Source organism: Salminus brasiliensis, chromosome 3 (genome assembly GCF_030463535.1).
Source record: "Salminus brasiliensis chromosome 3, fSalBra1.hap2, whole genome shotgun sequence".
Classification (NCBI taxonomy): Eukaryota; Metazoa; Chordata; class Actinopteri; order Characiformes; family Bryconidae; genus Salminus; species Salminus brasiliensis.
In genome coordinates this window covers 25,488,265-25,515,951 of record NC_132880.1, presented here as the reverse complement: position 1 = coordinate 25,515,951, position 27,687 = coordinate 25,488,265, and the positions used below count along the sequence as shown (strand labels likewise).

Sequence of the window (27,687 nt, the reverse complement as noted above, 5' to 3'; positions counted from 1 at the left end):
CATTTTACTGCCAGCAGCAACTACCACCTCTTTGGGTCAACGCTGTGGATGTACAATTACACACACACACACACACATCACAAAAAAAAATGAACGCAGATTTGGCCACCATGTGCTTGTGAAGAAATGAACATTTATTAGTGCCAATTTCTGAAAATGTTCCTCACATTAGTTGATGTCATGTCATCATGTTCTGTCTCACATGGAAGAATGTTCATATCTGCAGAGCTCTATGACGTATAAAAAAGTGTGAAAAAAGCGCAGGCTGTAAAAATACAAAACATAAGGTGCTGTAATCAATCAAATGATGGGTTCAGATGATCACTTCCAGTCTACGCCTGTCAGAACATTTAACAGAACAGTTTAAAGCCTCTCACACAAAACATGCACAGTGTGTGTGTGTGTGTGTGTGTGTGTGTGTGTGTGTGTGTGTGTGTGTGGTGAAAAACTAACCCAAAAAAAAAAAAAAAAGTGCTGATTTTAGTCTCCAGGTGTAACTTCACCAAACGTGACGCACAGCTCACAAATTCCAACAAATCAACAACTGCTGCAGAAGAAACCATGAAACTGGCTGATAAGAGACCAGTTAGCACTGACTGGAACATGACCGCAGGGAAGCTCATGAAACTCTGGCAAGGAAAGCGTGTTTCTAGGACGCAACAACATCCTGAGGTTTAATCATCTTGTAGATTATCCACACAGGCAGAGGTGTTTACAGAGCTGGCGGCATGAATGAAGAAACCTCAGAAGTAGTAATTAATAATAACTAATAACAAATAATAATATAATAATCGTGGCACAAGCTGCTGTTATTTAGAAATGAGATGGGACTTGAAATCGCACCTCAAAGACAATGGCATCCAAATGTTTGGGTCCCCCTGGTCAAAATGTCTGTGACTGAATAGTTCAGAGAGTGGAAGATGATGAGCTGATCTCCAAAAGGCATAAAAGTAGAAGATGAAACTTTCCAAATTTGAAGCGAAGTGCTATTATTTAGATCATTATGGACTACAATCAGCAATCATGGGCTCCCCTATTCAGCTGCATAGCACTCGGAAAACAGAATAATCGATGCCCACAAAGCAGGAGCTGGCTATAGGAAGACAATGAAGAGCAATGCACTTCATGGTAGCCTTCTTCTCAGGTCGTGATGTAATTAAGCAACGGCAGTTAACAGGAACAGTGGGCATCAAGTTGATATCTAGAAGGCCAAGAACACTTTCAGAAGAGAACTGCTTGTCGGGTTGCTAGAAAGGCCAATTCAAATCCTTGTTTGACTTCAACAGACCTTCAGTGGATTGATCAGACTTTGCTGTGATGGTGCACTGTTCTACTGTGCAGCGACACCTGCGCGAGTATGTCCACCACAAAAATCAACATCAAATTAACAAGATTTTCAAAGGATCACCTAAACGCCTGACGTTCTGTGTGGACTGATGAAGGTGAAATAGCTTTTTGGCCACAATGAAAGTTACGTTTAGAACACCGTAACAACTGTTAAGCACAGGGTTGGAAAGATTATGCTTTGGGCTTGTGTTGCAGCCAGTGGCACAGGGAAGATTTTACTAGTGGAGGAAGCAAACATTGGACTCCCTCTAACAAAGCTGATGGTGGCTTTTACAGCAGTGTAACACACATAAACACACCTCAAATTCCACAAGATCATTTTTTATGAAAACCCATGGATAGAGCAAAACAAAAGCAGCGCATACAAGATGGCCCAAGAATGGCACAGAACTAGAAGCCTTTTGCTAGGAAGAATGAGCAAAAATCACCACAGAACTACAAGTATGTGCTTGCAAAAGGGGGCGTTGGCTAAATGTTAAATTAAAATAAATCTTAAAATATTCAAGAAATGCTTCATTTGTAACGTTCTGCCCTTCATCAAAAATCATGCCATCATTTTCACAGTAACAGAACTTCTGACCAGGGGTGCCCACACTTCTGAAAACCACTGTACAATGTTAGTAGTTTAAGCTCACCTTTGCTTTCAGTACTAGAAGGAATTACAGCAGGATGTGTTTGTCTCTCTGTTGCACTAAAAGGTCCAAACATAAGCCATCAATCAATCACTCAATCAATCAATCACTAAACCACTGTAAAATCCCCTAATGTGCCTCCCTTCTCTCACTTTCCATCTTTTGTGGGTAGAACTCTCTTCAGAATTGGGGAGGGGGTTGTTATACTGATGTAACAGTGAACCAGATTTGACCATACTGTGAAGCCTTCTCTGTGTTAAACCACTCGAACCCTCTGTGTGTGACAGAAAGCATTTCCAGCAACATTCCAACACAATAACTAATGGTACACTCTTAATAAAGGGGGTACTTCAAAGGTTCTTTAGTTACAGCAATGGTTCAATGCGGAAGCCTGGCATTCTGCCAAGTAATTGCTATTATTCAGTATTCGTATTTTTAGGGATTCCTCCAACCCCCAGCTTTGCTGAACCTCCGCCTGCATGTTCCTGCGATTCGGCCACCTATGGCACCCATAAACCCAAAAACACTCCACTGGCTCAGCGTTCACCTTCTGACCACACTCTGACCACCCCTGTGCAACCTGCCTGTGCCACACGCGGCTGGCGGCTGACTTCTGACCTACTTTACCTTCGTTTACCCATACTTGTGGCCTGTCCCAAAGTCTACTCTCACGGTTTAGTTTAGTCGTGTGTGGCTTCACTTGGTTTGCGGAAACTGTCCAAGTGTGTCCCCCCTATACTAAAAGATCAGCTCTACTCTCACCACCAACTGCTCTCACTAAACACAGACTTTTCCCCCAAATGCTGCATTCCCGCTGTACTGGGCTGAGCGGCGTTTCCCTCAGGTTTACAACAAACTACAACTGAGGGAGCAGCGGCGAGAGGCACTTGTGGAAATCCAAATTCACCCTAGCATTTGTTCACTAATGAGGTATTAGAATACGGCATCAAATGAGTCAATACTAAAACTCTTGCTGGCAAAATTGTAATTAGAGGGGAAACAGCAATGGGGGAAAGCAACACAGGGGAATAAAGTTGTGCTTTGTTATTAGAGACGCTGTGGACAGAGCAAAATGGGAATAGGATTATGATAAAATGGGTCAAAATAGAAACTGGACTTCGTTGGAAAATGACAAATGTGAATTGGAATTTGTTGAAATAGGCCTAAAAATAGAAATCTGAATTTGTTAAAATTGGCCAGAAATGTGACTTGGAATGTGTTAAAATTGGGCAAAATTGGAAATTGGAATTCAATCAAATAAGAGAAAATATGAAAATGTCAGGAAAATGCCACATATATGCCACAGCTCACAGGTATTGATCTGTTTTGCAAAGGAACCTAAGCCATCTGCATCTGTTAACATTGGAATTAAGCTTCCATGATCCAGAGCAATATAACGTCTCCCCATGTTTGTTTTTCTCTTTCTTTTTTTTTAATTTTTTTTTTACTATAGCTAGCTTAACTGTAACCTAGGCTTAATTCCATGTAATACATCCAATATCTCCTCACCATCTGACACACTGTGTTGATAATTTCCCTCCCCCCAAAATCCTCAGCATTATTAAGTAGTTAAGATGTAGAGTCATTTCGACTGGAAACTTCCAGAGTCAGAATTGTTCACAGTGGAGCTGAATGGAAGCAGCCATCTGAAGAGTGTCAATGTCTCTAAATGCTCCCTTACTGTTATTTTACCAGAATTCTAGATGCAATTGTACCCTAGTTGGGTTTTTTTTGAAGATTTTGGGCCTTGCAGGGTGTTCATCAGCAAAATAGATCGCACGTTTTTCTACAGTGACCCATTTCACATCAACCCTCTCTCTAAATGACTCTGAGGTCTTACCTCTGAAACAACTTTAACCTCTGTGTGTTTTAGAAAGGACCAGCTTGCCAAAGCTTCACGAACATTCACAGGACACATATGAAAGATAACGGTGAAGATAAAACAAATGGCTTTGGAAGGCGATTCACGTTACACGTCGCGCTGCTACTCTGCAGATATCTAGAGAACACCTCAATGACATTACAAAGATTTAGCACCATGAAGGAGTGAAGGTTAAATGCAGTTGAACTGCTGACTGGGTCAGAGCGATGCACACTACAATCATATTCTTCGTCAGTTGCACCCGTTTTTCGTTTTCTGTACTTCTGGATATTTTTTCAAAGCACCATGAGTCAACAGTGAAATTGAACAACTTACAATCTGTCAGAAACGTAGCATTTAAGCATGTCACGACGAGCATGTCCTGTAAACATTTTTTAATAACAAGCAAAGTAATCTGTAATTGGTGCTTAATATTAATATATTATTATTATTATTTTTGATTTAATATAATTATGTTTTCCTAAATAAGTGACCATTAAATTTCTCTTTAAAACCAGACTCTTTTCTAAGTTCCTCCGGAATACAACTAAATAATAAATACTAAATAATAGTATTTATTAATAATAGTAACTAAATAATAGTCTTATTTGTAAGTTGCATATTCCTGCTTCTGCGTAGGATCCAGTGTTAGCGCACCACGTGCGTGACTTATTTACGCAGCATTCGTTTCTTATTAATAGTCATCAGTCAAACAGTGGAAATTGTTTCTTACTGTACCGTTAAATGATGGCGATGATCAGCGCGTTTAGTCAGCTGGCCCACGTTACATATTTAATATCAAAGAAAAAAAATAATAACCTCTCAAAATGACAAAATCACGCAGGAGTTCCAAACATTATTTGGACTTGAGTTCAGAATCACATTGCACAGACTTGTAGGCTCTTTTAATATATTAACATTGTGGTCATTTTGAAACTTGAAAGAAAACGTTTCGATCCATTTACAATGGTTTGAATGGACAAATCCTCGGGAGGTCGATTGCAGCAAACACTGAAATCATCTACTGCTGATTAATCCTCTTTCTGAACTTTAACCTTTAACTTTAACTGCAATGAACCAGTGCCACCTGCTCTCACGAGGCCTTTCTACCAGGCTGAAATACAACCTGGAACGTTACAATATGTGCATGTTGGTTACATTACCAAAATATATCATATATACCATTTATACATTTCTTTTAATGTATAGAAATAAATATCCGCAAATGACTAGGTCCATTAATAAATACAGTGCTACAGTCATTAACATCGGTGATGTGAGCTACATTTTGCTTGCTAATACATCCCCAAGGAAACTGAAAGAGCCTAGTCAGAATCATTTACAACAGAAAATAGTGAAATTTAGGCTAATCTAGCAGTGCCAGACATTATGAATTCACAGCAACAGCAACAACTGAGACCTGAATTAGGCTGAATTAGCACTTAGCTAAATTCAGACCAGTTCAATTTGAATATAAACTAATTGAACATTTTAAACAAATAAAACATCCTCATTAAAATGAGCTTTAAGGACTGGAATCTTACATACTAAAATATCATTCCTTCTTCTATTAAAATCTAAAATTTGAGTTCAAAACCGAGAGTGCAAGTTGGGGTGATTCCACCTCTTCGTTTTGCCTAGCTGCACGTCAAGTTCACTGCAGTGGAGATCAACTTGTTAGAAAGCAGGAGATCAGTATTATCAAAGCCTCACACTGACTCCGTTTCTTTGTCTGCTGCAACCGACCAATCAGAGGTGAACTATTTACATAGTAAGTGCTAATGTTCGCAGACGACGCAAGCATTCAGTTAGACTGTAAAAGCAGAGGGAGTCCTCACATCGCTCGCCGCGAATGATGCAAAGGAAACAATGCAATCAAACACGCTAGCGTGGCTAACGATGACAGGAACTGACAGGACCACCAATTAGCTTGATTGCTAGGCGCAAAATGTTAAGTGGTGGCTGTTCACGATCATCCAACGTCAGCAACGTTAGCCTGTCGCCTGAACTGTTCCTTTAAAAGAAACTTCTGAAGTCGACTAACGTTACATCCTCTGATCTAGAGATCACCGTGTTTGTTTGTTTGTTTTTTTTAAGCTTTGCAACTGCCACTCGAAGAAAGAACTTTTCAGAACACAACACAGGGCTTGTGCAGCCACTGAGAGGAGGAGAAAAAAGGGTGAGAAACTCTATAAACCCTGAAGTTACAAACCCGTAATACCACTCATTGTCAGCTAAACATCTAGGAAAACACTCAGCAGCCCCCTAAACTCATCGTTTTCGATCACAAAGACAAACATGCAAAGACGGTTGTAGCGACACGAGGCCAAGTGTCCTCCTGTGGCCCTGAAAACACATGGAAAACGTGGCGTCAGTGTCTGGGTCAACATTCGTTAACTCCTAATTACCTTGCTTTGCTTCCTTTACTTTCCACACCTGACTGAACCGGGCCGTTATTTTTTAGTACGCCGCTCAAATCGTGTTGTCAGATTACTTTGCATTAAAGAGCGTTAAATACACCCTTCCATCTTCAGTTGGGTCCTGTCCAGTATTGTGCCAATGTCTTTTTTTTATGTAAAAGACTTCTTGTTGCGTAATGAGGAGTCGGTAAAATGACACTTCCTCCTGTTCAAAGAGGCCCAGCAGAGGAGTCAGTCTGCTGAGCTTAAGCTGTTTTGACATTAGCCTTGTACAACCTGATCTCCAGGGCTTTCTCTTTGTTTTGCTTTTGCTTCAGTCTGTTTGAAAATGTAAAGGCAAGAGGCTTCTGGCAGTGGGAAGGGAAAATGGCTGCACCTGTCATGTGTGTGTGATTTTCATATCTTATGCTGCTTCTTGCATTATCTAGGGATACACAATATATTGTTAGTCAACCATTATCATGATACTGGCCTTTGCAACCCTGATATAGAGAGCTAATGAGCCTAATCGGGGTGTTTACTTTGTGCATCTCAACCAATCCCAGCTCAAGATTAGTTTCTCTGGGTGTTCTGATGAATCAAGGAGTTTATGGTAGGGGTCAGCAATGTGGCGATTTACGTATTATTGTTACTGTGATCATTTCCATTGCAATACGCTTTCCTGAGCATATTGTGGCTCTTGTAAGCATTTGAAGAATGTTACAATGTTAAAAGAAAAGCAAAATCTGTCCTGTTGAACTACATTTTGTGAAATGCTGCATAAAATGATTAATTTTTTAATGTTGGCTTTTATCAGGAAAAAAAAAAAATATTGTCAAGAATTTATGCAATACATATTGTCAGCAATATAATCAGAACACTGCTTAAGTGTTCTGCCCATATCGTGCAGCCCTATCATGATCAATCGACTGTCCTCATGGTTCATCAGAACACGCTTACTGGCCAAGACGGAAAAAACAGTGCAACATACTGTGGGTGCCAGACTGAACCGAAGGCAAACAGAGTGAAAGCTCCAGAATTTTATGAAAGCTGCATTGAGCCTAATGGTAACGACACAGCGGATCAACCACACCTCAAACTCAGCTGTATCAAAGCGGCCGAGTTTGACATGCTGATATCTGAGTCACTGGAGGAACACCGTGAAGGCAACGTACATCAACGTCAAACTCAAAGGGCTCAAAGATTAGTGGAGGAACAAAGCGCTGGCTAGTGCTGCTGTTGCTAAGGAGCCTCGGGGGCCAGTGGTTTCTCCGGTCCAGGTGGGGCTGTTTTTTCTGAAGAGGCGGGCGGAGCTTCGACGAGAGTAAGCTGCACTTCTTTGTTCTCGTCTACTGAGGCTGGCGGAAGGTGTGAGGCGGCGGTTTGAGTCACAGGCTGAGATATCGGCGCCCGCTGGATGACCATAGCTCGACTTATCTCGCAAGCGGGCTGATTAGCGCCTTGAAGCAGCAGAACAGCCGGAGCTTCAGGCTCCGGAGCGTTCTGGCACTTCACCAACACTCCTCTTCGATCAGAGTCCCTCACCTCCTGGCTCACCATGAGGCTCTGCTGGTCCTGGAGCACAATCTCCATCACCTGTGAAGACTGGTTGGATGCAGTAGATGAGAGAGCTTTCTGAATGACCCCTCTGGTCACTAACGCTGGATTTGGGTTAAGGCTCGGCGCTGCTGCTGCTGCTGTTGCTGCTGCTGCCACCACCGGCTGCGGAGTCATATCCTCCGGCCTTGGCTTCCTGGGACGACCTCTTTTTCGTTTTGGAGGAACAGCCCCAGGCCCTGCGACTAGAGTATAAAATATAATATGTTGATGATGTGGATGATGAACCAGCACTTCTGGAACACTAAACATCTGCATTTAACATTGAAATAATAATGCTATAGAGAGCCTCTAAACAACAACAACAACTCAAAATCAAACGTTTGTAAACATTACAGGTTGGCAGGTACAGACTAAATCAAATCCCTTTCACATTAACAGAGAAATCCTGTTGTTTTGGGGTTTTAACACAAAATACACTACACTATTCAATGGACTAGGTTTAAAAGGTACAGCCAGAAGTAAACTGGGCCATGCGCATTTTTGGTTTGTGTAAATGGAGGTAAATGAAACACACACTGTCCCGTGAACTGGGAAGCTGCTGCTTGTAACAGAATTAGCAGTCAGCTTTCTCTTCGAAGCATGTTAAGCATCAGCTGTGTTGTGATAGCGGCAATTTAAAAAGATGCAGTGGAGCACGTATTCACCCTCAGCGCTGCTACCATCCTGTGATGGAGACCTAAATAGTTTGTGGGAGCTGGCCACAATGTGAAATGGAAAAAATCTGTCCATCTGTCCCATAGTAACTGCATAAACTACAAAGTAACAAGTATCTGACTGGATGGGAGCCTATTATGCCATTATTTTATTTAGCAAATTTCTTGTACCAACTGTTCTTACTGTTTGTTTGCAAATAGTTTCTTTTTGCAAGCACTTTAAATAAGAAATCACCATGCATGCCTTCTCTGTTAAATGTGTATGATGGATCATGATTGTAGCTTAATATTTCTGCCATATTGCCCATCCTTACCTGCGACGGGGATGGGATCCGGTCCCCGTTTGGGGGCGGGTGCCCGCGCTCTCTGAACCACGGGCGTCGGAGCAGCGGAAGTGGAAACAGTGACTGAAGTGCTTTTCTCTTGCTCGGGGTAAGAAAGGCTCATTCCTGAGGGCAGGATGACCACAGGAAGCGTCCCCTGCTGGGGCGGGAGAGTCGTCACAGTGATGGGGAGAGTCACTTTAACACTGCTCGAGTCGTTGGCTGTGAAAGCCGGAGGCGAGGAGTGCACAGAGAGCTGGGACTTGTCTGGAATAGAACCTCTCGGGAGGATCTGATGAAACTTCTTCATCTTCATCAGCGCCTCTACCTGTAAGTCCCGTCCGCCAGAGCGGGAGGACTCAGATCCTTTGGCAGGTTTCTCACTCAGCTGCTGCTTCCCAGAAAACATCTGCTCCGTACTGTCTTTGTCTTTCTGTTACAAAAAAATGTAACAGACTATAGTTCCACAAAGTATTGGGACAAACAAGCCAACAGTCTAACAGTTTCTAACTAACTCTAACCAACCTTTTGTCTTGGGTGGAGTGTTTGTGGAAGGCAGAGGGTGAAAAAAGATGGGTTTCAGGATTGAGTTTTTAAAAATAACATATCATATTAGTATATAACATCATTATAAAATTACACTATATTTTGGTACTAATACAGTGTTCCACTGGCTATTTCTGGGAAAACTGAACTGCACATGCTAATCTAACTGGTTTATTTAATTACGTGTATTTTATCATCAACCTAAAGTATGTTAATGTCTGTACTTCACTATTTGTATTGTTTATCAAATACAGCTGAGTTCCTCAGCATTTGGTTTAAACACAGTGTGCATAACATTAGTCTATATTGTACATTAAAACATGCCGAATATTAAAAATATTTAGGAGGAATGAAGGAATGGGACATAAACAAATTTAACATTATTGATGGCAGTATTAAAGCTTTTTAAAGGATATAAGAAAGTGTAGTACACACATTCAACCGCTGGTTTGAACTGATATACTAACATTAAATTACGATCTTGGTTACGGGTCTTGTCTGTATGCACGATATAAGGCGGTATATAGTAATAGTAGCCTTGAATGACTGCAGATGCAGGTGCTGAGTGCTAACATGTATAGCAATGTAGAATCAGGCAATGATCCATGTTTCAAAATGCTATGTAAAATCAAATGAACAGATCATAATATGTTACAAACAATAGGCCTTTGTCCACCACAGGAAAATACTGAATGGAATACTGTTGTTTTGATTGCCATGCGATACCTTAGCGTCTTGGCTATTGCTGTCTTCCTCCACCCCACTCCCTCTGGGTGTTGCCGGGATCTTTTTTATCACCTTATGTGGCTTCGAAGGGCCTCCTGTCAAAGCAAGTTTGTTTACGTATTAAAGGCAATTCAATGTGCTTTACATAAATATAATATCAAAACAGCATGACTAATAAACTAAATGTATATTTAGCCTTTAGGATGGAAAGGGTCCAGTTACTGTCATTTTTGCTGCGAAAAACAGATGCTAGAAATCTCCAGATGCTCTCCCCATACCTGCCAGTGCGGCGGAGGTGACCAGCTCAGCTTGGCTGCAGCGCGGGTTAACGATGTGCTCCTGGACAAGAAAGCGAGCGATTTCTACCACCGTGTCAAAGGAGCGCTTAAGAATCTTCTGCGCCCAGTCACAGATCAGTTCACAGGCCGCTTCTGTGACCTCCTGCTTGTATGTCTGCACTAGTTCCGTCAGCTCTGACTGCAGGGAAAATGAATGGGAGAACTCTGGACAGTCAGAGGTTTTGATTTATCTCACAGCCTGTAAGACACCACATGCAAATTACTGATATGTTGGTTAAAAGAAGTTGGAGGAACGCAGCTTTGGTCACTGACTTCTGTGTGAACTCCAGTCAATGTATGTATTTTTTTCCAGTTCCACCAGAAGCTTACCTAATATTAGTGTATTTATAAACAAACTTACTGCCCAAATAATCAGCTTCAGATCATCACCTTAAGCGGACATTTGCACAACACTGTATATAAAACCATGACAACATAAATGTTTCTTCTCCAGGACAGGGAACCCCACTTAATAGTCCCAGTAATACATACACTGACAAACTATGCCATAATAGATTCTACCTTGCAACAAGTCCTTACAATGCCTCTACCAAGCATGATTACCATTCTGGTTACTGTCATGACAGATACTAAAATGTTATATCATGTTTATGGCATGGTTACATCAAAGGTATGTATTTACTTACTAAGAGTCACTGAATATTTTTATTCAGGTTCAGAATTTATTACCCACTACTATAGTAATATCAATAAAAGACCTTTATTATTATAATGTGCCATTATGGCTCCCCCACCTGGGCTTATCAGGTAGCACACAAGGGCTTTGGTAGTGGGATCTCACTGCCAAGCTCTAGCTATATAGACTCTTGCTTATTATTATTATTATTATTATTATAGTAATAGTATAATTGCTGTTGCGGTTAAATCTAAGGTTCCATTTACCCATCATAGCAGTAGTCTTTGAATTCCCCTGTTGTTATATGTATTTGGGTGTGTAAGAAAAGAATGCTACATAACTTACCGGGTCATTCTTGAGGTCCAAATTAGGTAGCAAAGGCATATTCAGCACTGTCTTTCTTCGGATGCCACTGTAGCAGTATGTGTGTAGTGTCAAGGAAAAATGCAGTTTAACAATGTTCAGATCCTTGTAAGCCACTTAATAATTCTTCTACTAACAATGCTGTCATAATCAAAACAGCACACAGCTAGCATGTATTGTTCTGAGACGTCTAAGCAGCAATAATCAGAGGCTGATGAAGGATATTTGGACTGCCCTCTGCCACCCAGCCTCCGGGCTTTGATGTTTGGGAAGATATCTCTGATGATCTTGCCAAAGTTTGCTGCACTCAGAGGCCGCTGCTGCAGGTTTTCACAGTGTTTCCTGGAGGTTGAAAACAATAATTAATAAGACTGAACACAACCAATCCTGGCCCTGCGTACCTCATTGCCACATGCCAACACTCAATAAAAAAGAAATACTGTGATTTTACACGCCACATACTGTTACCATGTACCCGTTGTAGTCAAACAGTTTTACTAGAGATGTTTTAGATTCACAGGGCAGTTCTACTTTCACATACTTTCAGTCAGCTGCCACACTGAGATCCTAGGTTTATCTGATGTTCGTAGAGCTGTTTTATGCCGCTTTCAGGGCCTTTCAAATATCTAAGTCTATTCATTTTTATACTGCCACATGCCTACTACCCCATGCTCTGACCCATACCTGACAAAAGTTGATAGTCTTTAGGTTATAGATTTTTTCACTAATTGAGTAATCTACAGATGACACACTACCTAATTATTAAGTATCAACAACAATTGTTACATTATTCAGAGCTTAAAAACATAACTATAACAACAACAAACCATGCAGAGCCTTCCAAAGATCACAGATCATTGTGTACATAAAATACAAATATCAAAATAGGCATAGAAATGGGTGTGTTAAACAGGCTCCATTTCTGTAAGATAATTGTTTTTTATTTAATTAAGCATTTTATTCAAATAACTGAGTGCAATTAAGAGGTGGCGACAGCCTAACTTGAGGTGTGTCAGCACGAGGAGTGTGTTCAGGAAACATATTTATATTTGGAAGTTTGACCATAACAAACCTTCCTACTAACAATCCACATATCTGGGTATAGAACAAACTGCTGAGTCTACATCTCACCGATATGTCTCGTAAACATCTTGCTTGGGTAGGCAGGTGTCAGCATGTTCTTCTAGGTGACTTCGAATCCAGTTGCAGGTGTGTAGCTGGTCAGCTGTATTGACCGAATTGGAGTCACCACTGGTGGAAGAAAAACAAAACAAAACACACACTTGGTCAATTATTAAGGTCGGCCTGAACCATTGCAAAACGTGAATCATGTTGGCTTTTGTTTCTTTTGCAGGCCACAAAAGCAGTAGTCTCTAACTACAATACATTTTATCAGAAATAGTCCGTTATTTCTGATTTCTGTTACTATTTCTTATTATAGTAACAGACCGTTACTGTTATCTGAGTACTGCTTAGTCAGCTATGTGTGGCTGATTTCAGTAGGTTCACATCCCTGCTGATTGTGAGAGTGTCTTGTGGCTCTGGTAACGGCAGCCCTAAAATAGTGGAGCTCAAAGCCTCAAACCTGTTTGTTGTGGTCACTTCTGGCTGTGATGGAGAAGTAGATAACCGCTGCTGGTGGCGCCGTGGGCGATCGCAGGCTGAAGAGTCTGGATCAGGAGTGATATCCACTTTAAACAAGCCTTTAGGCTGCCGACCAAAAGCCAACGTTTGCAGGGTGGACTTGGATGTAGATGTGGTCACTGTTTCAGCGTTCCTACTGCGCTCAGTACAGGTTGCACCAGAGGAGCAGGGAACCTGCTGAGCCGCTTCCAGGGCGGTCCTCTTGTCGTTCAAATAAGCCTGTAGCTCTAAAAGCTCCTCAATACTCTGCTCCACACACTGCAGCTCAGCTACGACTGAGAGCAACTCAGCCTGCATCTCACGCTCAATGCTGCTTTCCATGGTTAAACGAAAACGATAGTTCTAATTTATTACACCTGTAACAGCGAGATAGGTGGGGCTAAAAAAGTCACTCCTAAAATCTGTATTTGAACAAGACGAGCTATAAACGCTGAATCTATCAGCCCACCATATGCTCCACGTGCAGTTCAATTAATTAATAATATGTCAAATTATAACTAAATAAACAGGTATACATTTTGTAGTGAGATATTCTTTTAGGAATACCAACATGTATTTAAAGCCTCACAATGTACGGGTTTAGACGTAGTAACTGACGTTAAGTGGAAGTCATTAACAGTAGTCTCAGCTTCACACGCCCCTCCCACATACGTACACAATGACTGATGTCTATGTCTATCTATGTTTACACTTGGAATTTACACTTAGCGAAGCCTATACAAGCTATGCTATACAGGGCCCTGTCTCACAAAGCACGTTCGATTGCTTTATAGCAACTGGTTGACAACTTTCTCTGTAACCCAGGTTTAGATACTCAGGCTGTGGCTAATCGTCACACATGAATAGTGCAAAGATTTTTAAGTGACATAAAAAAAGACCAGAGGACCAAAGGAGGCTGTGGCTGATTGTTCCAAGGGCTGTTTATGATCCACAGTCCCAAACGCAACCTTGTCCTGGAGCAGATTAGGTGTGCTGTAGGAATGGGCTATACCACAAAGTGTCAACCCAGCAAGACATTATATCAAGGCTGGTATCCCAACAGCATTGCCAAACCTTCAGGAAGTAGTCTTACAAACATAACAGGGGGATTTCCTTATTATTTCTATCAATTAGATGCTGATCTGCAAAGCTATATTTTAAGACTTTTGCATCAGTGTCACAAATTGACTGTTTAGTGAAATAACTCCAGAGGATTTGCCCTTATGGAGAGTTCACTACGCCTCAAGCTGCTGTGTGTTTGTGTGTGAAGCAACGGGGAGGCGGCGGAAGGAAAAGTAGTTCCTGTGCAACACATGTATTTGCTACAAAAGCGTTAGCTATAAAATTATTATTATTATTGTATTACTTTGTTGGAATCACTGACACCTTTTCACCTTCCATAAACAGTATTTCATTCCATGCTCACAGAACAAAACATTTATAACTCAATGTTGTCAAGTATTTCAATCCGCTCACGCCGAGTGTGCAGCACAAGTTGCCATGGAGATGCAGTCTGATAAACAAGTGATTCGGCCGCCGTCGCCAGGCAGAAAATCCAGGTTTAGACCGAGCTAAACTTAAAGTTAGCTGGACAAACAAGAAGGCCAGCCTACTTCGTCCGACAGACCCCAGGCTACAGAGAAAGAAAAGGGCTGTGTGCGTTTCACTCGTGGTCACAACCGAAACCCAGTCGACACCCGGGTTAAAACCACAACCAGGAGCAGTGCGTCCGGCGACTTGGCTAACCTAGAGCTCGCTAACGTTCTTCGCAGGCGGGGAAGTTGTACATTGGGCTAACGTTCGCGTTTTGACCACGCGAACTAACTGTTTGACTAGTAGCTATGTCCTTTTACGCCGTTTAGGTCTTAACCTCGATTTTATACATGCGCCATCTCTTAACAGCACGTTAACTGAGCTGCTCAAACTGTCCTCCCTGCAAACGTAACCTGGAAGACAAACCTGGAGTCTACGCCAGGTTAGCTAAGCAAAGCAGAGGACAACACCGTCCTCACAGTTCTGAACAAAGAGAGAGAGAGAGAGAGAGAGCGCTAGAGATAGAGCTAGAGAGAGAGAGAGAGAGAGAGGGCGCGCGCAGCTACACCCACCGAGCCCCTCGCCGCTGTCTCGAGACCCGGGGCCGTGACCGAAACAGATCCCTACCTGCGCTTCACAGCACTAGTACGTAGGTCGGGCGTCCGAATAATAAGAACCAGTGTCCCGGGGTGGGTTTGAGGGCACAGCTATCGCAAAACGGAGCACTCGTAATTTCTAGCGAATACAACTCATCACTTCCATCAACGGCACGAGTAACCAAAGTGCACTGCGAACCTCTCCTGTTACTAAGCAACAGACAGGGGAAGGTTGGCTAACGTTAGCGGAGGCTGATGAGCCACTGAACACGAAGCTCATCACGGACATTGGGCTTAGTGTGAAAACGATCAACGTGACTTAATGTACTAACAGCGAAAAGGCTGAATTTGGCTCATTTGCTGGAATTCCCCGTCCCACCTTAAATGGTGCAGCAGTAAACCTTCGGGGGGCGTGCGAGGCCTGTACAGGTGCAGCGAATGTAACGGCACAGTTTAAGGTGGACTGGAGTACCAACTCAAAAACGACATGGGCTGATCCTGCTGGTCACGAGTACTTGTTGTTCTTTTTTACTAGCGAACATGTGCTGTATGTAGTTTATCAATTTGATCCCGTTTCAAAGAAATCTTATAAAAATTAATTAATTAATTATTTTAAAAAAACAGAAGAGTAATATTTTACAGAAATGTGTTGTTCATAGTTTTTAATAGTATCTCAAGAGATAAAAAAAAATAAAAAAACATAATGGAATAAGGGCCAAGAATTCAAATATGAATGATTAATTATTACAAAATTTCTGCTTAATGAAATGAAACGATGTAAGAAGTGCCAACATCAGGTGTTCACTACACAGACGTAGGGAAACCGTCTCGAACAAAGGTGAATCCTAAGAACCTCAAAAAAAAGTGTGGCCAAAGCCGACCAGGATGGAAAAGATTATGACACCATTTTTAAAGATTTGGGCTCTAGCGTCCACTGTGTCAAGTATTTCAATTGTGGCAGATGATATACTAATGGATGAAATTCAGCACCACAGCTATGGACCAGTGAGTCAAATAGGCCACAATCAGCAAGTATACATTCAGAGAGGGGGGATTCAGAGACTGCAAGATTTTTAGCTACAAAAAAGGGGCCCAACCTTTTGTACAACAATGATTATGAAGGACTAAATAGTAACTTTGCTAAAAACATCATGTTTTAGGTTTGATTAGCTACACAGGCTGTGTTCAATACTTTAGTGTACTTGCTATATTAATAATGGTCACTTGTTTTCCTGGGTTCCCTTTATATATAATATATAATAAAAACTAGAAACGTGCAGAAACACAAATGGTTGCACTGCTTAAGAGGTTCACACCTCCAGGCAGTTGCTAGGCTGTTGCTATGTGGTCACTAGGGTGAAACTGCTAAGTGTTTTTTGCTAGGTGGATGTTATAATATTTCAGGTGGTTGCTAAGTTGCTAAGTGATTGCTATGGTTTCCCATGTGTCACTATAGTGTTCCCAGTGGTTGCTATGGCGTTGCTAAATGCTTGTTAGACGGGTACTACAATGTTGCTAGGTGGTTGATAAAGTATCCCAGGTAGATTGCTCTGGTATGTGGTGGGTTGGTTGTTACTAGTGCATTTGTATTGACTAGGGATGCACCGATCCGATAGTAGGATCGGAAAACAGTCCTCATACTAACAGATTAGCTGAATCAGATCTAATTTCCTGCAGAGTAACATACAGACATGATGCACATATCATGAACATTGTTTTGAGGCCCAGAAGTGTCCAAACTCAACAGATTATGTGTGTTTTCACTAAATATTAGTGTATTCCAGATTCAATTCCCCGTCACCATTTAAAAATCCACAGCTTTGCTGTTTTTGTAGTTTTTCAGCTATAGTGATAGACTAGAGCTAAACTGTTCGGTTGGAGACTTGCGTTTGTAATGAAAGACAACCGAGAGCGAGGGGAGAGGGTAACTGCCACAGATAATCTTCCATATAAGTAGAACTGAGAAGGGAGGAGATGCTAGCTCCTTTTTGGTTTCACAGACTTCAAACTTCAGAATAAAAGTCCTGAGCCCAACATTAGTTTGTTTTTACAAAGTTAGTAAGATAATGTTTATGTGAAGATGAGGCCATTTTGACCTCACTCAGGCAGGTAGGTTTCTTTATATGGCTGGTGAATACTGGCGCAGGTAGAAGATAAAGTCTAATCAATGATTTTTTGACTGCTAGTTAATAAACTAAATCCCTCCCCATACAGCACAACCCTAATAAGAGAGTAGGGCTCTATTTCAGTCTCAACCACAGTAGCTGCTGAATGTGTCCTGCCAGTCTCGTTACTAAGCAACCAGTCTCAAGCGGCTCAAGACACTCCTATAGGCCGGACCTGATTGACAGCCCAATTGAACTCATTTCGAGGGAAAAAAAAAAAATCACATTGATAAAATAAGGATACACAGTGTCATTCGTGCAAAGCATCGCTATTTATCATGTGGTCTTTTTTCCTGCATTTCACACACCCCAGCCCTGCCCACACACATCAGTCCTGTCCCTTAGAGACCTCGGGCATTGGTTACTGGAGAAAAAACAAGCAATATTGGTCAATCTCTAATTAGGAGTGACAAATTTTAAAGCGATCTGGGTTGGACTGTTTGTTATGCCCCAGTCCCAGGGTGTGTGCATATGCAGATTTTTGATCAAACAGCTTTTTCCTCATAGAAAATATTTATTTTGGTAGCATGATAGAAGGACAGTTGTGGCATCCTAAAAACTCCCAGCAACCACCTGGGACACTAACACCCTAGCAATCACCTCCAATACCACAGCAACCACACTGCAACACCCAGAAACCCATCTGGAATATCATACAAACTGCCAAGCCATGTCCTAACAACCACATAAACACTGTAACAAACAGCTAACGACAGCCTAACAACCCCAAGCCCTAGCAATACCTAAATAACAGCCTCCTCTTTATGAACCGACAGTAGTTTCATGGTAAAATATGCAACATGGAGACGATAGGAGGAGGGAAGTCCCTCTATTCTTCACCATTAGGAATGTCTGCGTGATTTAAGGCTGATCTCACCTCTTTTCACCCACACTTGGACCTGAGGGCAGCTGTAAATACAGGTAGAGCTTGTCGTTGTCTGAGAACTGCTGTACATCTCTCTGAGAGGAGACAGTGGATAAGAAGAGAAATCAGTCAATGCAGACCTAGGGGACATGTCACATTTTTAAAGGAGCAAGCAGGTATTCCCAGCAGGTACTCACCAAAATAGTGTCCACTTTGTTCTGCACTGACTTACTGTGGGGGGGGAAAAAACAACCCAACGGTTAAAGCACAAACGTCAGAATTGATCATAATCACCATGCAGCTCTCTCATCTTCTAATTAACAGGCATTAAAGAGCTCTACTGATCTAAGGACAGAAGCACAGAAGTGCCTTAAGAGAGAACACCCTCCTAAATATTAAACTTCGGCCTTACCACAAAATAAATAAATAAATTAAAAAAAATAAAGAACAACTGGTACTGGTTTTAAAATTCTTTGTCTGAACGAGAACTTACGAAATGTTGTTCTTGAGCTTCTGGAGCAGCATACTGGGTTCGGTGTCGCCCTCCCCAGACGAGGCGTCTGTCTTTATTCGGTCTTCCATCATGGGTTAACCAGAGTGGAGCCACAAAATGCATTCAGGACCCTCTGGACTTCAAGCTATGAGATCAAAAAAAGTTGTATTAGTTGTATGCAATTATGTTATCTCACACTTTATATTATTTACATTTCTTTTTTTTTAACACCGTAACTAAAACCAGTAAACTCCAATGATAAGAATTGCAGCTTACTTCACTTCAGCTCACCTACAGATACTAGATTTTTCAGCTCTAAAATAGCTCAGGAGCACTGCCAGTTCTTTCAAAATCATAACTGTATCACGACCTAGAGGTGGGCAATCTGATGATATTTTATAGTGATCATGATCAATTGTGTCATCGTGATAAACAACACACTTCTCTGGGTCTATTGTGGATCTTGTCTGTATGTAAAGAACACTGACCAACCGTATGTTTCAAAAGAGTAGTACTAGAGCTGTTTAACTAGATGTAGTACAGCTGATTTGAGAGTAAAGAGATCACTGTATAGAGGTTTGAAAATAGTTTTAAATTGTGGTCTGTGTGTCAAAATCTTGTGATACGTTCTGTGTCTTTAAGTATTGTGATATTTTTTTTCCCCATATCGCCCACACTTGCCATTTTCATCACTTATATTCACAAAAATAACATTATTTGGCACTGTGTTTGTTAAATGGTTTAAAACAAAAAGTCAATTCGCAGCATTCACGAGAATAAGCAGCATTAATACAATATGTTCTCGAGAATCAAACACAAACATATCAACATTTTTGCTACATTTGGCTCAGAAACCTGCGGAGCTCTGAGAAGAATACCGACTGATCATTCGGTCACGTCAGCAAACAGACGCTCACATTGTCTAGCATCTTGCTGAGTGATGGGGGGAGAGCGGGGGTCATCCCACCCAACCAGAAAGAGCGAGGCCAGTTTTGCTGTCTGGGACTCCTGATCCTCCCGATCATTTCATGGTTTTACAACAAAATTACAGGGAGAGTATCAATTCACTAATTTCAGAATTCAATTGCATGCATTTCTATACAGTAACAGTGTCAAAAAGTGAATGTTTATTACCTTTTGTTTATGTCAATAAGTTACTGTTACACACCACTCAACATTATATATCAGTACAATATTAGACACAAAAGCTGGGCTTTTTCACAGTGTATCCATCTTCCAACATGCTAGTCTCACTACAATCATTCAGTACAGTACCATATGCAGCTTTGTTACATCCCTAAACCCTAATACTATATTTTGTGGAGACACATTAACTGTGGACCAGCGTTGTTGACGTGAATGGTTGCCATCCATAAACCATACAGAATGGGACTACATCCACCTGTATCAGCATCATCAGCTTCAGATATCAAACACATCTCAACATTCATATGCTTTTTTTTTTTTTTTTTTTTTAACTTTCTAAACTGCCCTCTAGGTCCAGCTTTGACTCCTGGGTCGCAGATGCAGTGGATAACACTGTTGGCCTATATGCAGCTGGCTGGGGTTCAATTCCACACCTAGGCTAGAGCACCATGCTATACAAATTAGATAGTTTGGGCAAGCCCCTGAATTCCTCTGCCTCTGTAACATGGAGAGAAATAAAGGCTCTGTGGTAAAGTACATTTCCTGCATTTGTCTTACGGATTAATCATTTAAAAAACCTCTGATAAGATCTAGCCTAAATGTATTACAAGATCTGAGAGCCCACTCTCAAACACACGTCTGGAGGAGAGAGAAAGAGAGTGGACAGAAGAGGGGAAACTCCAGACGTGGAAAAAGACAGGCTACAGTTAATGAGGGCCTAATTAGAGCGCCCGGTTTCCCATTCACAAAAACACACAGCCACATGGAGCTGCTGGCAGATCAATCGCCAAGCAACTACTGTGCCAAAGGGCTGGAGAAAGCAAAGCATGCTTTTTTACCACACACACACACACACACACACACACACACGCCCCGCGGATATCAGACAGACACAACCACCCACGGTCCGAGCCGGATTAGTGAGTCTGAAATAAAAACGATACTACAAGAACCACACTAGTCCAGCCCAAATCTCAGTCCAGCTGTGCAGGGCAAGGCTCGTTCGCCGCACAGACAGCGGAGAAAGTCCAGTCACACACATACGCACAGCCAAGTTACCCCAACCGACAAGACAAGCTCTGGTCCGAACACCCCTCACTTCTCACTACCTCCTCTCTGAGGGTAGCAGGGTGTTCATCGTGCACAACTCTCACGCCCCGACTTGTTTTATTCTCTTATAAAAGCAGAAAGTGCGAAATGATCTTTGTCCAAGCTAACCACAGCTAGCAGCTCAGGCCTAAACACATGGCTATCTCAGCTAGCCGGCTAAAGCCGCCGTATCCCCTTTGTTTTTACAGCCAACGTTTTGTTATTATCTCACGTTTGGGATTCGGGTCATTTATGAATTTCGCTTAAAACGAGGCTGGATATGCCTTGCTGTAAGCTTGATAGCTAGCTAGGTAACACGTTAGCCCCCCCCCCCCCCTCGGCTAACGACGCACTGCTAACTAGCTAGCTAGCTTGCTAAGCTACGCTAGCTAACTATCCCCACACAGCAGCTTCTCTACCGAGATAAAGGTCGCAGTTTCGAGCTGAAACTGTCTCGCTCATTTAAACTTACATCATATTTTTCAGCGGGAACGCTAAATAATTACTGCAATTTATTTTTTTTAAACGAAAAAGAAAGTACCTGAGTCAAATAAACAGCATAAAAATCTGCTCGCTTTATTTTTGTGATTGGCCGCGCAGCGTTATGTCTGCCTAACTACAAAGCAAAGCTCGCGCCGGTTGGCTCGTCGCTGTGATCTCGCTTGGATACAGAATGTACGTCTCGTGTGATTGGTTGATTTATTTATTTTTGGCGCGCCATGTTCCTCCAGAGGTGGTTTCGTGTTTTGTCTGTAGTTACACAAGTGTTAATAAACCAAACGACAATATTAGCCAGTGTAATTCAGCAGCATGAGAAACGGCAATGGATTCGTTAATGACTATTCTAATAAAGCTATAGCTCTGAACTTTCGTCGGATTTTATGAACGCCGTCATATGATATATAGATGTTGTGCATATATCTGTGGATTTATTAATGGTTGAGTTGTAGAGAAAAAAAAACTGATTCCAAAAGTTATGATTTTGTCCAGCATGTGGCTCGCATGTTCTTATGCACAGCATATAACCCTGTCTGTAACAACTGTTAACATGACTTTTAACATGCAGTCACGCGTCTGCTGACTTTTATTTTGAACACAGCTGCGCCGCGACAGGTCAGGAACGGCAGAGGCCGGTCGAGTTCCAATACTCGCCTTTCTGTTCGGTTCTGCAAGCTTGCGTTCTAACCCTAGAGCCTCTAGAGCGTACACTCAGTTTGGACCATTGGTTTGGACTCTTTAGTGAAGTGTCCTTGTTTGCACATTAGCTTGTGCAGTAAGCACACTGCAAACACATGAATGTCACCACAAGAACATAAGTACACACTAGATACGTATTTAAGTTGAAGACTCGCCCTACATTTAACTTTTATCATTATTGATTACGATGGAAACAAAATATTTGAAAACAACTGTGAATTTCCAAAATATATACTCATGAAGAGAACGTTTGGAAAATAGATCTATTAAGAGTCTCAGGACGACTCATTTCCAATGATATTTTATGTCACTTGTCTTTTTTTATTTAAATGTGATATAATTTAATAATATTTGTCCAATTCTAGCATCTTGTCATGCGCGCACTAGCTTAGTGTTCTAGTTAGGACACGAGTGTGCATATTGGAGCGCAGCCTCTGCCTTCACGCCACCAGCACAGGACGCTGCATGAGTTTGACCCTTATGGATGTGTAACAACCATGTTGAATTAAACAGCTAAAATAACACTTTAGCCTCTAGTACTGGCTTTTCTCAGGCACCTAACAGCTGTAATACAGGTACGTATGAAGCAAGACGTATTTTAAGGGTATTTAAACGAAGACATCTAGCACTAGCTATCACTAGCTAGCTAACTGAGCTAAACCAGACTGAGCAGACAGCAAGGGGACACGAATCTACCCACAAGGATCTACATCAGTTACATTTAGCTAATATGACCTTTTCGCTCGTTTAAACGACAGTTAGAGCTCAGGATTGCACCCTGACCACTATTCTGTACGGACATGTCTACGACAACACTTGTTCTATTACAGAAAAGATAACGATGGGTAATCCAAAGGCTCAACAGTCGACAATGTAACCTTAAATAGGACTGTAAATTTAGTTAAATAAATACGTTGAATGAAATAACGAACAGTATTGTAAAAATATTTTTAAAAATATTGTTAATAACAATGTCAGTGGTTTGCATTAGGAGAAAAGCGTAGCACTAGCTGAAACACTGCAGAATAAAGTTGTTTCACTTCTTACAGTGTGCATATAAATGTGATCATGAGAATATTTTAAGGGATTTTGCACGAATAGAGCAGCTTTACTGTACTGTAGTGTACTGTACTGTAGTGAGTGTAAGCTAATGGCTGTAGTGTTAGTGTTAGCTAGCTAGATCGTTTTTTTTGTGTGTGTTTTTCTGCGTAAACACGTCTGGTTGAGCTACAGAAGGATAATTTCTCAGTCATTCTTTTGGCGGACTGATTCGGTGTGTTTTAAACCCGGTATGACTTGGTTTACCACACAAAAACCTTCTCCACAGAGCTGAGCGATGGAGGAGCTGGAAGCACCATGACCGCACCAGTATCGCTCCGTGCCCTGCGGTCCAGTTCGAGTAGTGCTACAGAACGGGACGTTATGTATATGATAAAGTAGCTCCAGTTTTAGTGTAAATGTTTAAATAATAAGCTCTGTCTGTGCAGAATTTATTAATTTTTTAAAGATTATTTTTGAAACTTGCGGACAGACAGAGCAGTATTAGCATATTCTCTCCTGTTGCATCCGGGTCACTAATGAAACATCTTAATCTGAACTATGCATTTAAATACTGTTTGTTTTATATATATATATATATATATATATATATATATATATATATATATATATATAATATATATAAGTATTATTAATTATGTATAATTAATATTAACAATAATAATAATAATAATACATTTGAATTGTATTTATTGAATTTTTATTTTATTACCATACAATGTTTCTCTATTTACAGGGGTTACGCCAGGTGTAAGTCATGCGACTTACAGCGTTTCTGTCGATGGCAGCGAAGGCTGCTTTTCCTCGCGACTACCGATACGGAACAAACCGGCCATGGACTGCAGCAGCCCAAAGACTCAACCCACCAGGCAAGAAAAGAAGAAAGGTGTTTGTTGAGCCTATCGCACAGGAGGACTGGTCTGTTTTTAGGGGTGACATGGTATGACGCTTTATTACTCTTTCACATTCAGATGTGCTTTTGATCCACTACATTTCCATTTAAAAAGGAATTAAGTTGCTACAGTGAAAGTTATCCCTGTTTTGAAGGACTAATTTAGTCTTCTAACGATTGATTGAAAGGGACAGATGTGTAGAGAATGAACGGATTGACCGTGGCTTATAACTTTCTCGTCTTGTTTAGGTGGAGCTTCTTTTTGGTAAAGATAAAGGAAAGCAAGGGAAGATCATTCAGGTTTTCCGGCACCGAAACTGGGTAATCGTTGAAGGTCTGAACACGGTAAGTATGAAAATGTTGTACAGGAAGCCCATGATGGAGTTCTTAATCTTATACATTTACTGGAAGGGTTCATTTTCAGTTAATATGGGTTGGAGAGACCGACTGTCACTGTGGATCGTTTGTAATGTAGTTGCCAAGGAGCCCAATTTTCATAATGCATTAAAGTAGTTATGAAAAACGTATGCATGTGGTACGGAAATGTCCCAAGACTAAATTTAAGAATTGTTTACTAATAATGAACTAATATAATAACTGACACAATTGTGTGCAAAGATTTGTGAGCATTTTCTACATAAACAACTGTTCATTTACTGAATTTAATGTTGGACATAATTAAACATTTTAATATTTGATAAATAACATAACTGTGACTAAAAGCCACATTTTGTTTATGTATGGCTTAAAATAATTTTTTGCATAAATAAATTCAGAAAAAAGGGTAAGTGTGTATTACAATGTGCAGAACCGTAACATCTGTGCTGAATCTGCAGACTGTATAAATATCCATCAGTGCAATACTGACATTCTTATTAACGCTCCTACAGTGAGCCCGTTAAAGGACAAACCGCTTTACTAACTCTGTTTTCAGCATTACAGATACATCGGCAGGTCTGGAGATTACAAAGGGACGTACATCGCCAGCGAAGCCCCTTTACTTTTGAAGGACATCGCCTTAATCGACCCCTCAGACAGGTGACCTTAAACACATAACAGGCATCACCACCGGGACACAAGCCTCACAAACAAAAAAAGTTCACATTGTTTAATATAATGTTGTTTTGTGTGTTTGTGCGTGCGTGCATGTGTGTGTGCAGGAAGCCTACAGAGATTGAGTGGAGGTTTACTGAGGAGGGGGAGAGGGTGCGTGTCTCAGTCAGAACGGGACGCATTATCCCCAAACCGCTCTTCCAGAGGAAAGACGGCATCATTCCTCTGCAGTGGAAAGGTCAGGTTTCTGAAAGAAACGATTAAAAAGTGATCAATAAAACGTCCAGACTAATACTAAAGTCCATTTCGCACCAGGCGCGGTTGCCTGTGTAAATGCACATGTGGCACAAGGCACCAGGGTGGTGCAGTAAACATGGGCTTTGGATCTCTATTGCTATACTCTTGCTATACCGTGCAATCAAGGCCCATAATTGGACCACAAGCAGCAGTTGCATCAAACAAACTTCAAGAAGGTTCTTGGAAAGCCACAGATACACCCTTAAAACATTCAAAGCACCTATCAGTTATTTTTTGACTTGAGTGTACGTTCAGAGTCTTTAGAAACCTGGTGTAGAGTCTTTATGTGGAGCTTCTTTAAACTTTAAAAGTGCTTTGGAATCTTTTTCCTTCTGTTTTTAGCTTAAAAGGTTCTTTAGGAAACCAAAGCTGGTTCTTCTGTTGCATAAAACCTTTTCTTGGCACCTCAAAAACTAAAAATAAATACAGAAAAGCATCAGCACAGACTGATTTTCACAGTGTCTCATCCCTCATTACAGATGGGCCGAAGGACACGTCTCCTGAGGACATGCTTAAGAAAACATACATCCCATCTCTGAAGACCCTGGAGGAGGAGGTGATTGAGAAGATGAACATTCAGGAAAACAGAAGGCAGAGAAGAAGCTACTGGTATTAAAATGCAGGACCTGAAGAGTTGTTTTTTTACTTTCTTTTTCTTTTTCAGTTATTTAAAAAGAAATGAGTTTATGTTCATGTATTTGAATGTTCCAAAATAAAACCCAACAGTGTCATGTCCTAATTCCTAATGACCTATTTATTTATTTGTTTGTTTATTTATTTAGCTGGTTACACAGAGAATGGGTCCACTGTCAATAATTTGTCAGTCATGATGGAGGTGAGACCTGACATATGTGTTAAGTGTCACTATATAGAATAGATGCTAAATGCACAATGTGCTCTGCTCAAAGGAACTCCAGAAACAGAAACAGGATTCCATGTTCCAGTTCATAATATCACACTGCTATGAGCCAGCAGCTTCAGATAATGATCACAGCAACATGTGATTTCAGCGGTTTGTAAGGCAGTGTGATTGTTGACGGATTTGGTGGTAGAGAGTAACTCAACTGTGGTGAGCAGAAAAGCAACCTACAATGCACAGCACATCCAACCTTGAGGTGGACGGGTTAATTACAAGTGATTTGCCAAGAGAGAGATATTGTTGAAGCGCTCAGGCCTTTATCAACCACCCAAGCGGCGCATATCTGCATTTGCCCAACAGTGGCAGCAGCCAACAGCAGGAACTGATTAACCTTGTATTGGCTCCAACTAAAATATATATATATATTTTTATCATGATATCTTGGCGCTCTTGGGGGGGCCACTGGTGATGTTAGGGCCCTATGCACCCGTGTAATTCGAGTATGCCTTGAGCTGGCTCTGACCATGTTCATCCCTTTTTGACCAAAATTTACCCAGCCGGTCTTCTAACGGCTGCATCCAGCATGATAAAGCCTCATGTCTTAAACAGCTTGATTTAGGGGGTATCTGTGTCTTTGCTATTGCAATGACGGGAAAAGTACGCCTTGCGTGCCTTGAAATGTGCAAAAGACATGTAGTCTCTTAATAATCTAATTAAGCCTCTTAATTAATCATGGGTGTGTTTTGGGCGTACCATGCGTGTCACTTGCCATTCCCTTAAAGAGCCAGGTATGGTGGATTGCCAACTGGCATGCGCTATAGGTTTGTGCACTGCAGCGTGTACATGTGCACGCAACAAGAAGGGGTGTACGCGCACTGGGCACGCGCCTGTGTTGACAATTCACTGCCAAGATAGCAACGAACGTCTGACTGTTGGCTGTCTAGGTGGTTTTCAGTCAGTGGCGCACCTGTGATTTCCATTGCCAAGATAGCAATACGCCAGAAATTCACCTGAACACACCTCATTTTCAGACCACCACGCCCGTCAGCAAAGATATATTCACATCACCGTTGCTATTTAAACGCTGCAGGTGGAAGGCATGGAAATAGACTGTTGGCGGGGTGTAAGATTGATGTGGGCATTGCGCCGCCCCTTGTGCAGGGTGTAAGATAGGGCCCTATGAGTTGAGTGTTCCCCAGTGGCTTTCCCAGTCACTGCACTGAATCCAGTACAGCATCTTTCGGATGTGGTAAAACAGCGCATATATATATATATATATATATATATATATATATATATATATATATATATATATATATATATATATATATATATGTGTGTGTGTGTGTAGCTACCTAAATATCTGAATAATCCA

General features: G+C 41.3%; 2 protein-coding genes across 5 annotated transcripts; one reads left to right on the top strand and one right to left on the bottom strand.

Annotated features, from left to right (window-relative positions):
• Positions 1 to 113: 113 nt before the first annotated feature.
• On the bottom strand, positions 114 to 21,568 carry rfx5 (regulatory factor X, 5). Of its 4 annotated transcripts, none has more exons than XM_072675702.1 (11): positions 21,497 to 21,568; positions 18,721 to 18,865; positions 18,425 to 18,458; positions 18,240 to 18,322; positions 12,577 to 12,696; positions 11,671 to 11,787; positions 11,428 to 11,506; positions 10,386 to 10,584; positions 10,108 to 10,202; positions 8,827 to 9,268; positions 114 to 8,041 (listed from the first exon to the last, which is right to left on the bottom strand). In XM_072675702.1, the coding sequence occupies exons 2-11, from the start codon at positions 18,810 to 18,812 to the stop codon at positions 7,482 to 7,484; spliced, it is 1,821 nt and encodes a 606-aa protein (XP_072531803.1). In that variant the 5' UTR covers positions 18,813 to 18,865; positions 21,497 to 21,568; the 3' UTR covers positions 114 to 7,481. The 4 variants fall into 4 exon arrangements, with proteins under 4 accessions (XP_072531803.1, XP_072531804.1, XP_072531805.1 ...); XM_072675703.1 differs by having other exon boundaries at positions 21,428 to 21,557; XM_072675704.1 differs by lacking the exon at positions 21,497 to 21,568 and adding an exon at positions 19,638 to 19,659.
• A 1,005-nt stretch (positions 21,569 to 22,573) lies between these two features.
• mrpl24 (mitochondrial ribosomal protein L24) lies at positions 22,574 to 26,188 on the top strand. The gene is made up of 6 exons (XM_072674707.1): positions 22,574 to 22,727; positions 23,948 to 24,151; positions 24,353 to 24,448; positions 25,038 to 25,141; positions 25,264 to 25,394; positions 25,933 to 26,188. Exons 2-6 carry the CDS (start codon positions 23,969 to 23,971, stop codon positions 26,067 to 26,069), a joined length of 651 nt encoding a protein of 216 aa, XP_072530808.1. The 5' UTR covers positions 22,574 to 22,727; positions 23,948 to 23,968; the 3' UTR covers positions 26,070 to 26,188.
• Positions 26,189 to 27,687: the final 1,499 nt, after the last annotated feature.

Bases quoted from the DNA above. Each gene is read 5' to 3' on its own strand.
- rfx5 (XM_072675701.1), bottom strand. From the start codon at position 13,410: ATGGAAAGCAGCATTGAGCGTGAGATGCAGGCTGAGTTGCTCTCAGTC. The intron at 11,507-11,670 runs ATATCCTTCATC...GACACTACACAC, and splicing joins GGTGGCAGAGGGCAGTCCAA to ATACTGCTACAGTGGCATCC. The intron at 10,585-11,427 runs GTAAGTTATGTA...TTTTCCCTGCAG, and splicing joins TGGACCTCAAGAATGACCCG to TCAGAGCTGACGGAACTAGT.
- mrpl24 (XM_072674707.1), top strand. From the start codon at position 23,969: ATGCGACTTACAGCGTTTCTGTCGATGGCAGCGAAGGCTGCTTTTCCT. The intron at 24,449-25,037 runs GTAAGTATGAAA...CTCTGTTTTCAG, and splicing joins TCGTTGAAGGTCTGAACACG to CATTACAGATACATCGGCAG. The intron at 25,142-25,263 runs GTGACCTTAAAC...GTGTGTGTGCAG, and splicing joins TTAATCGACCCCTCAGACAG to GAAGCCTACAGAGATTGAGT.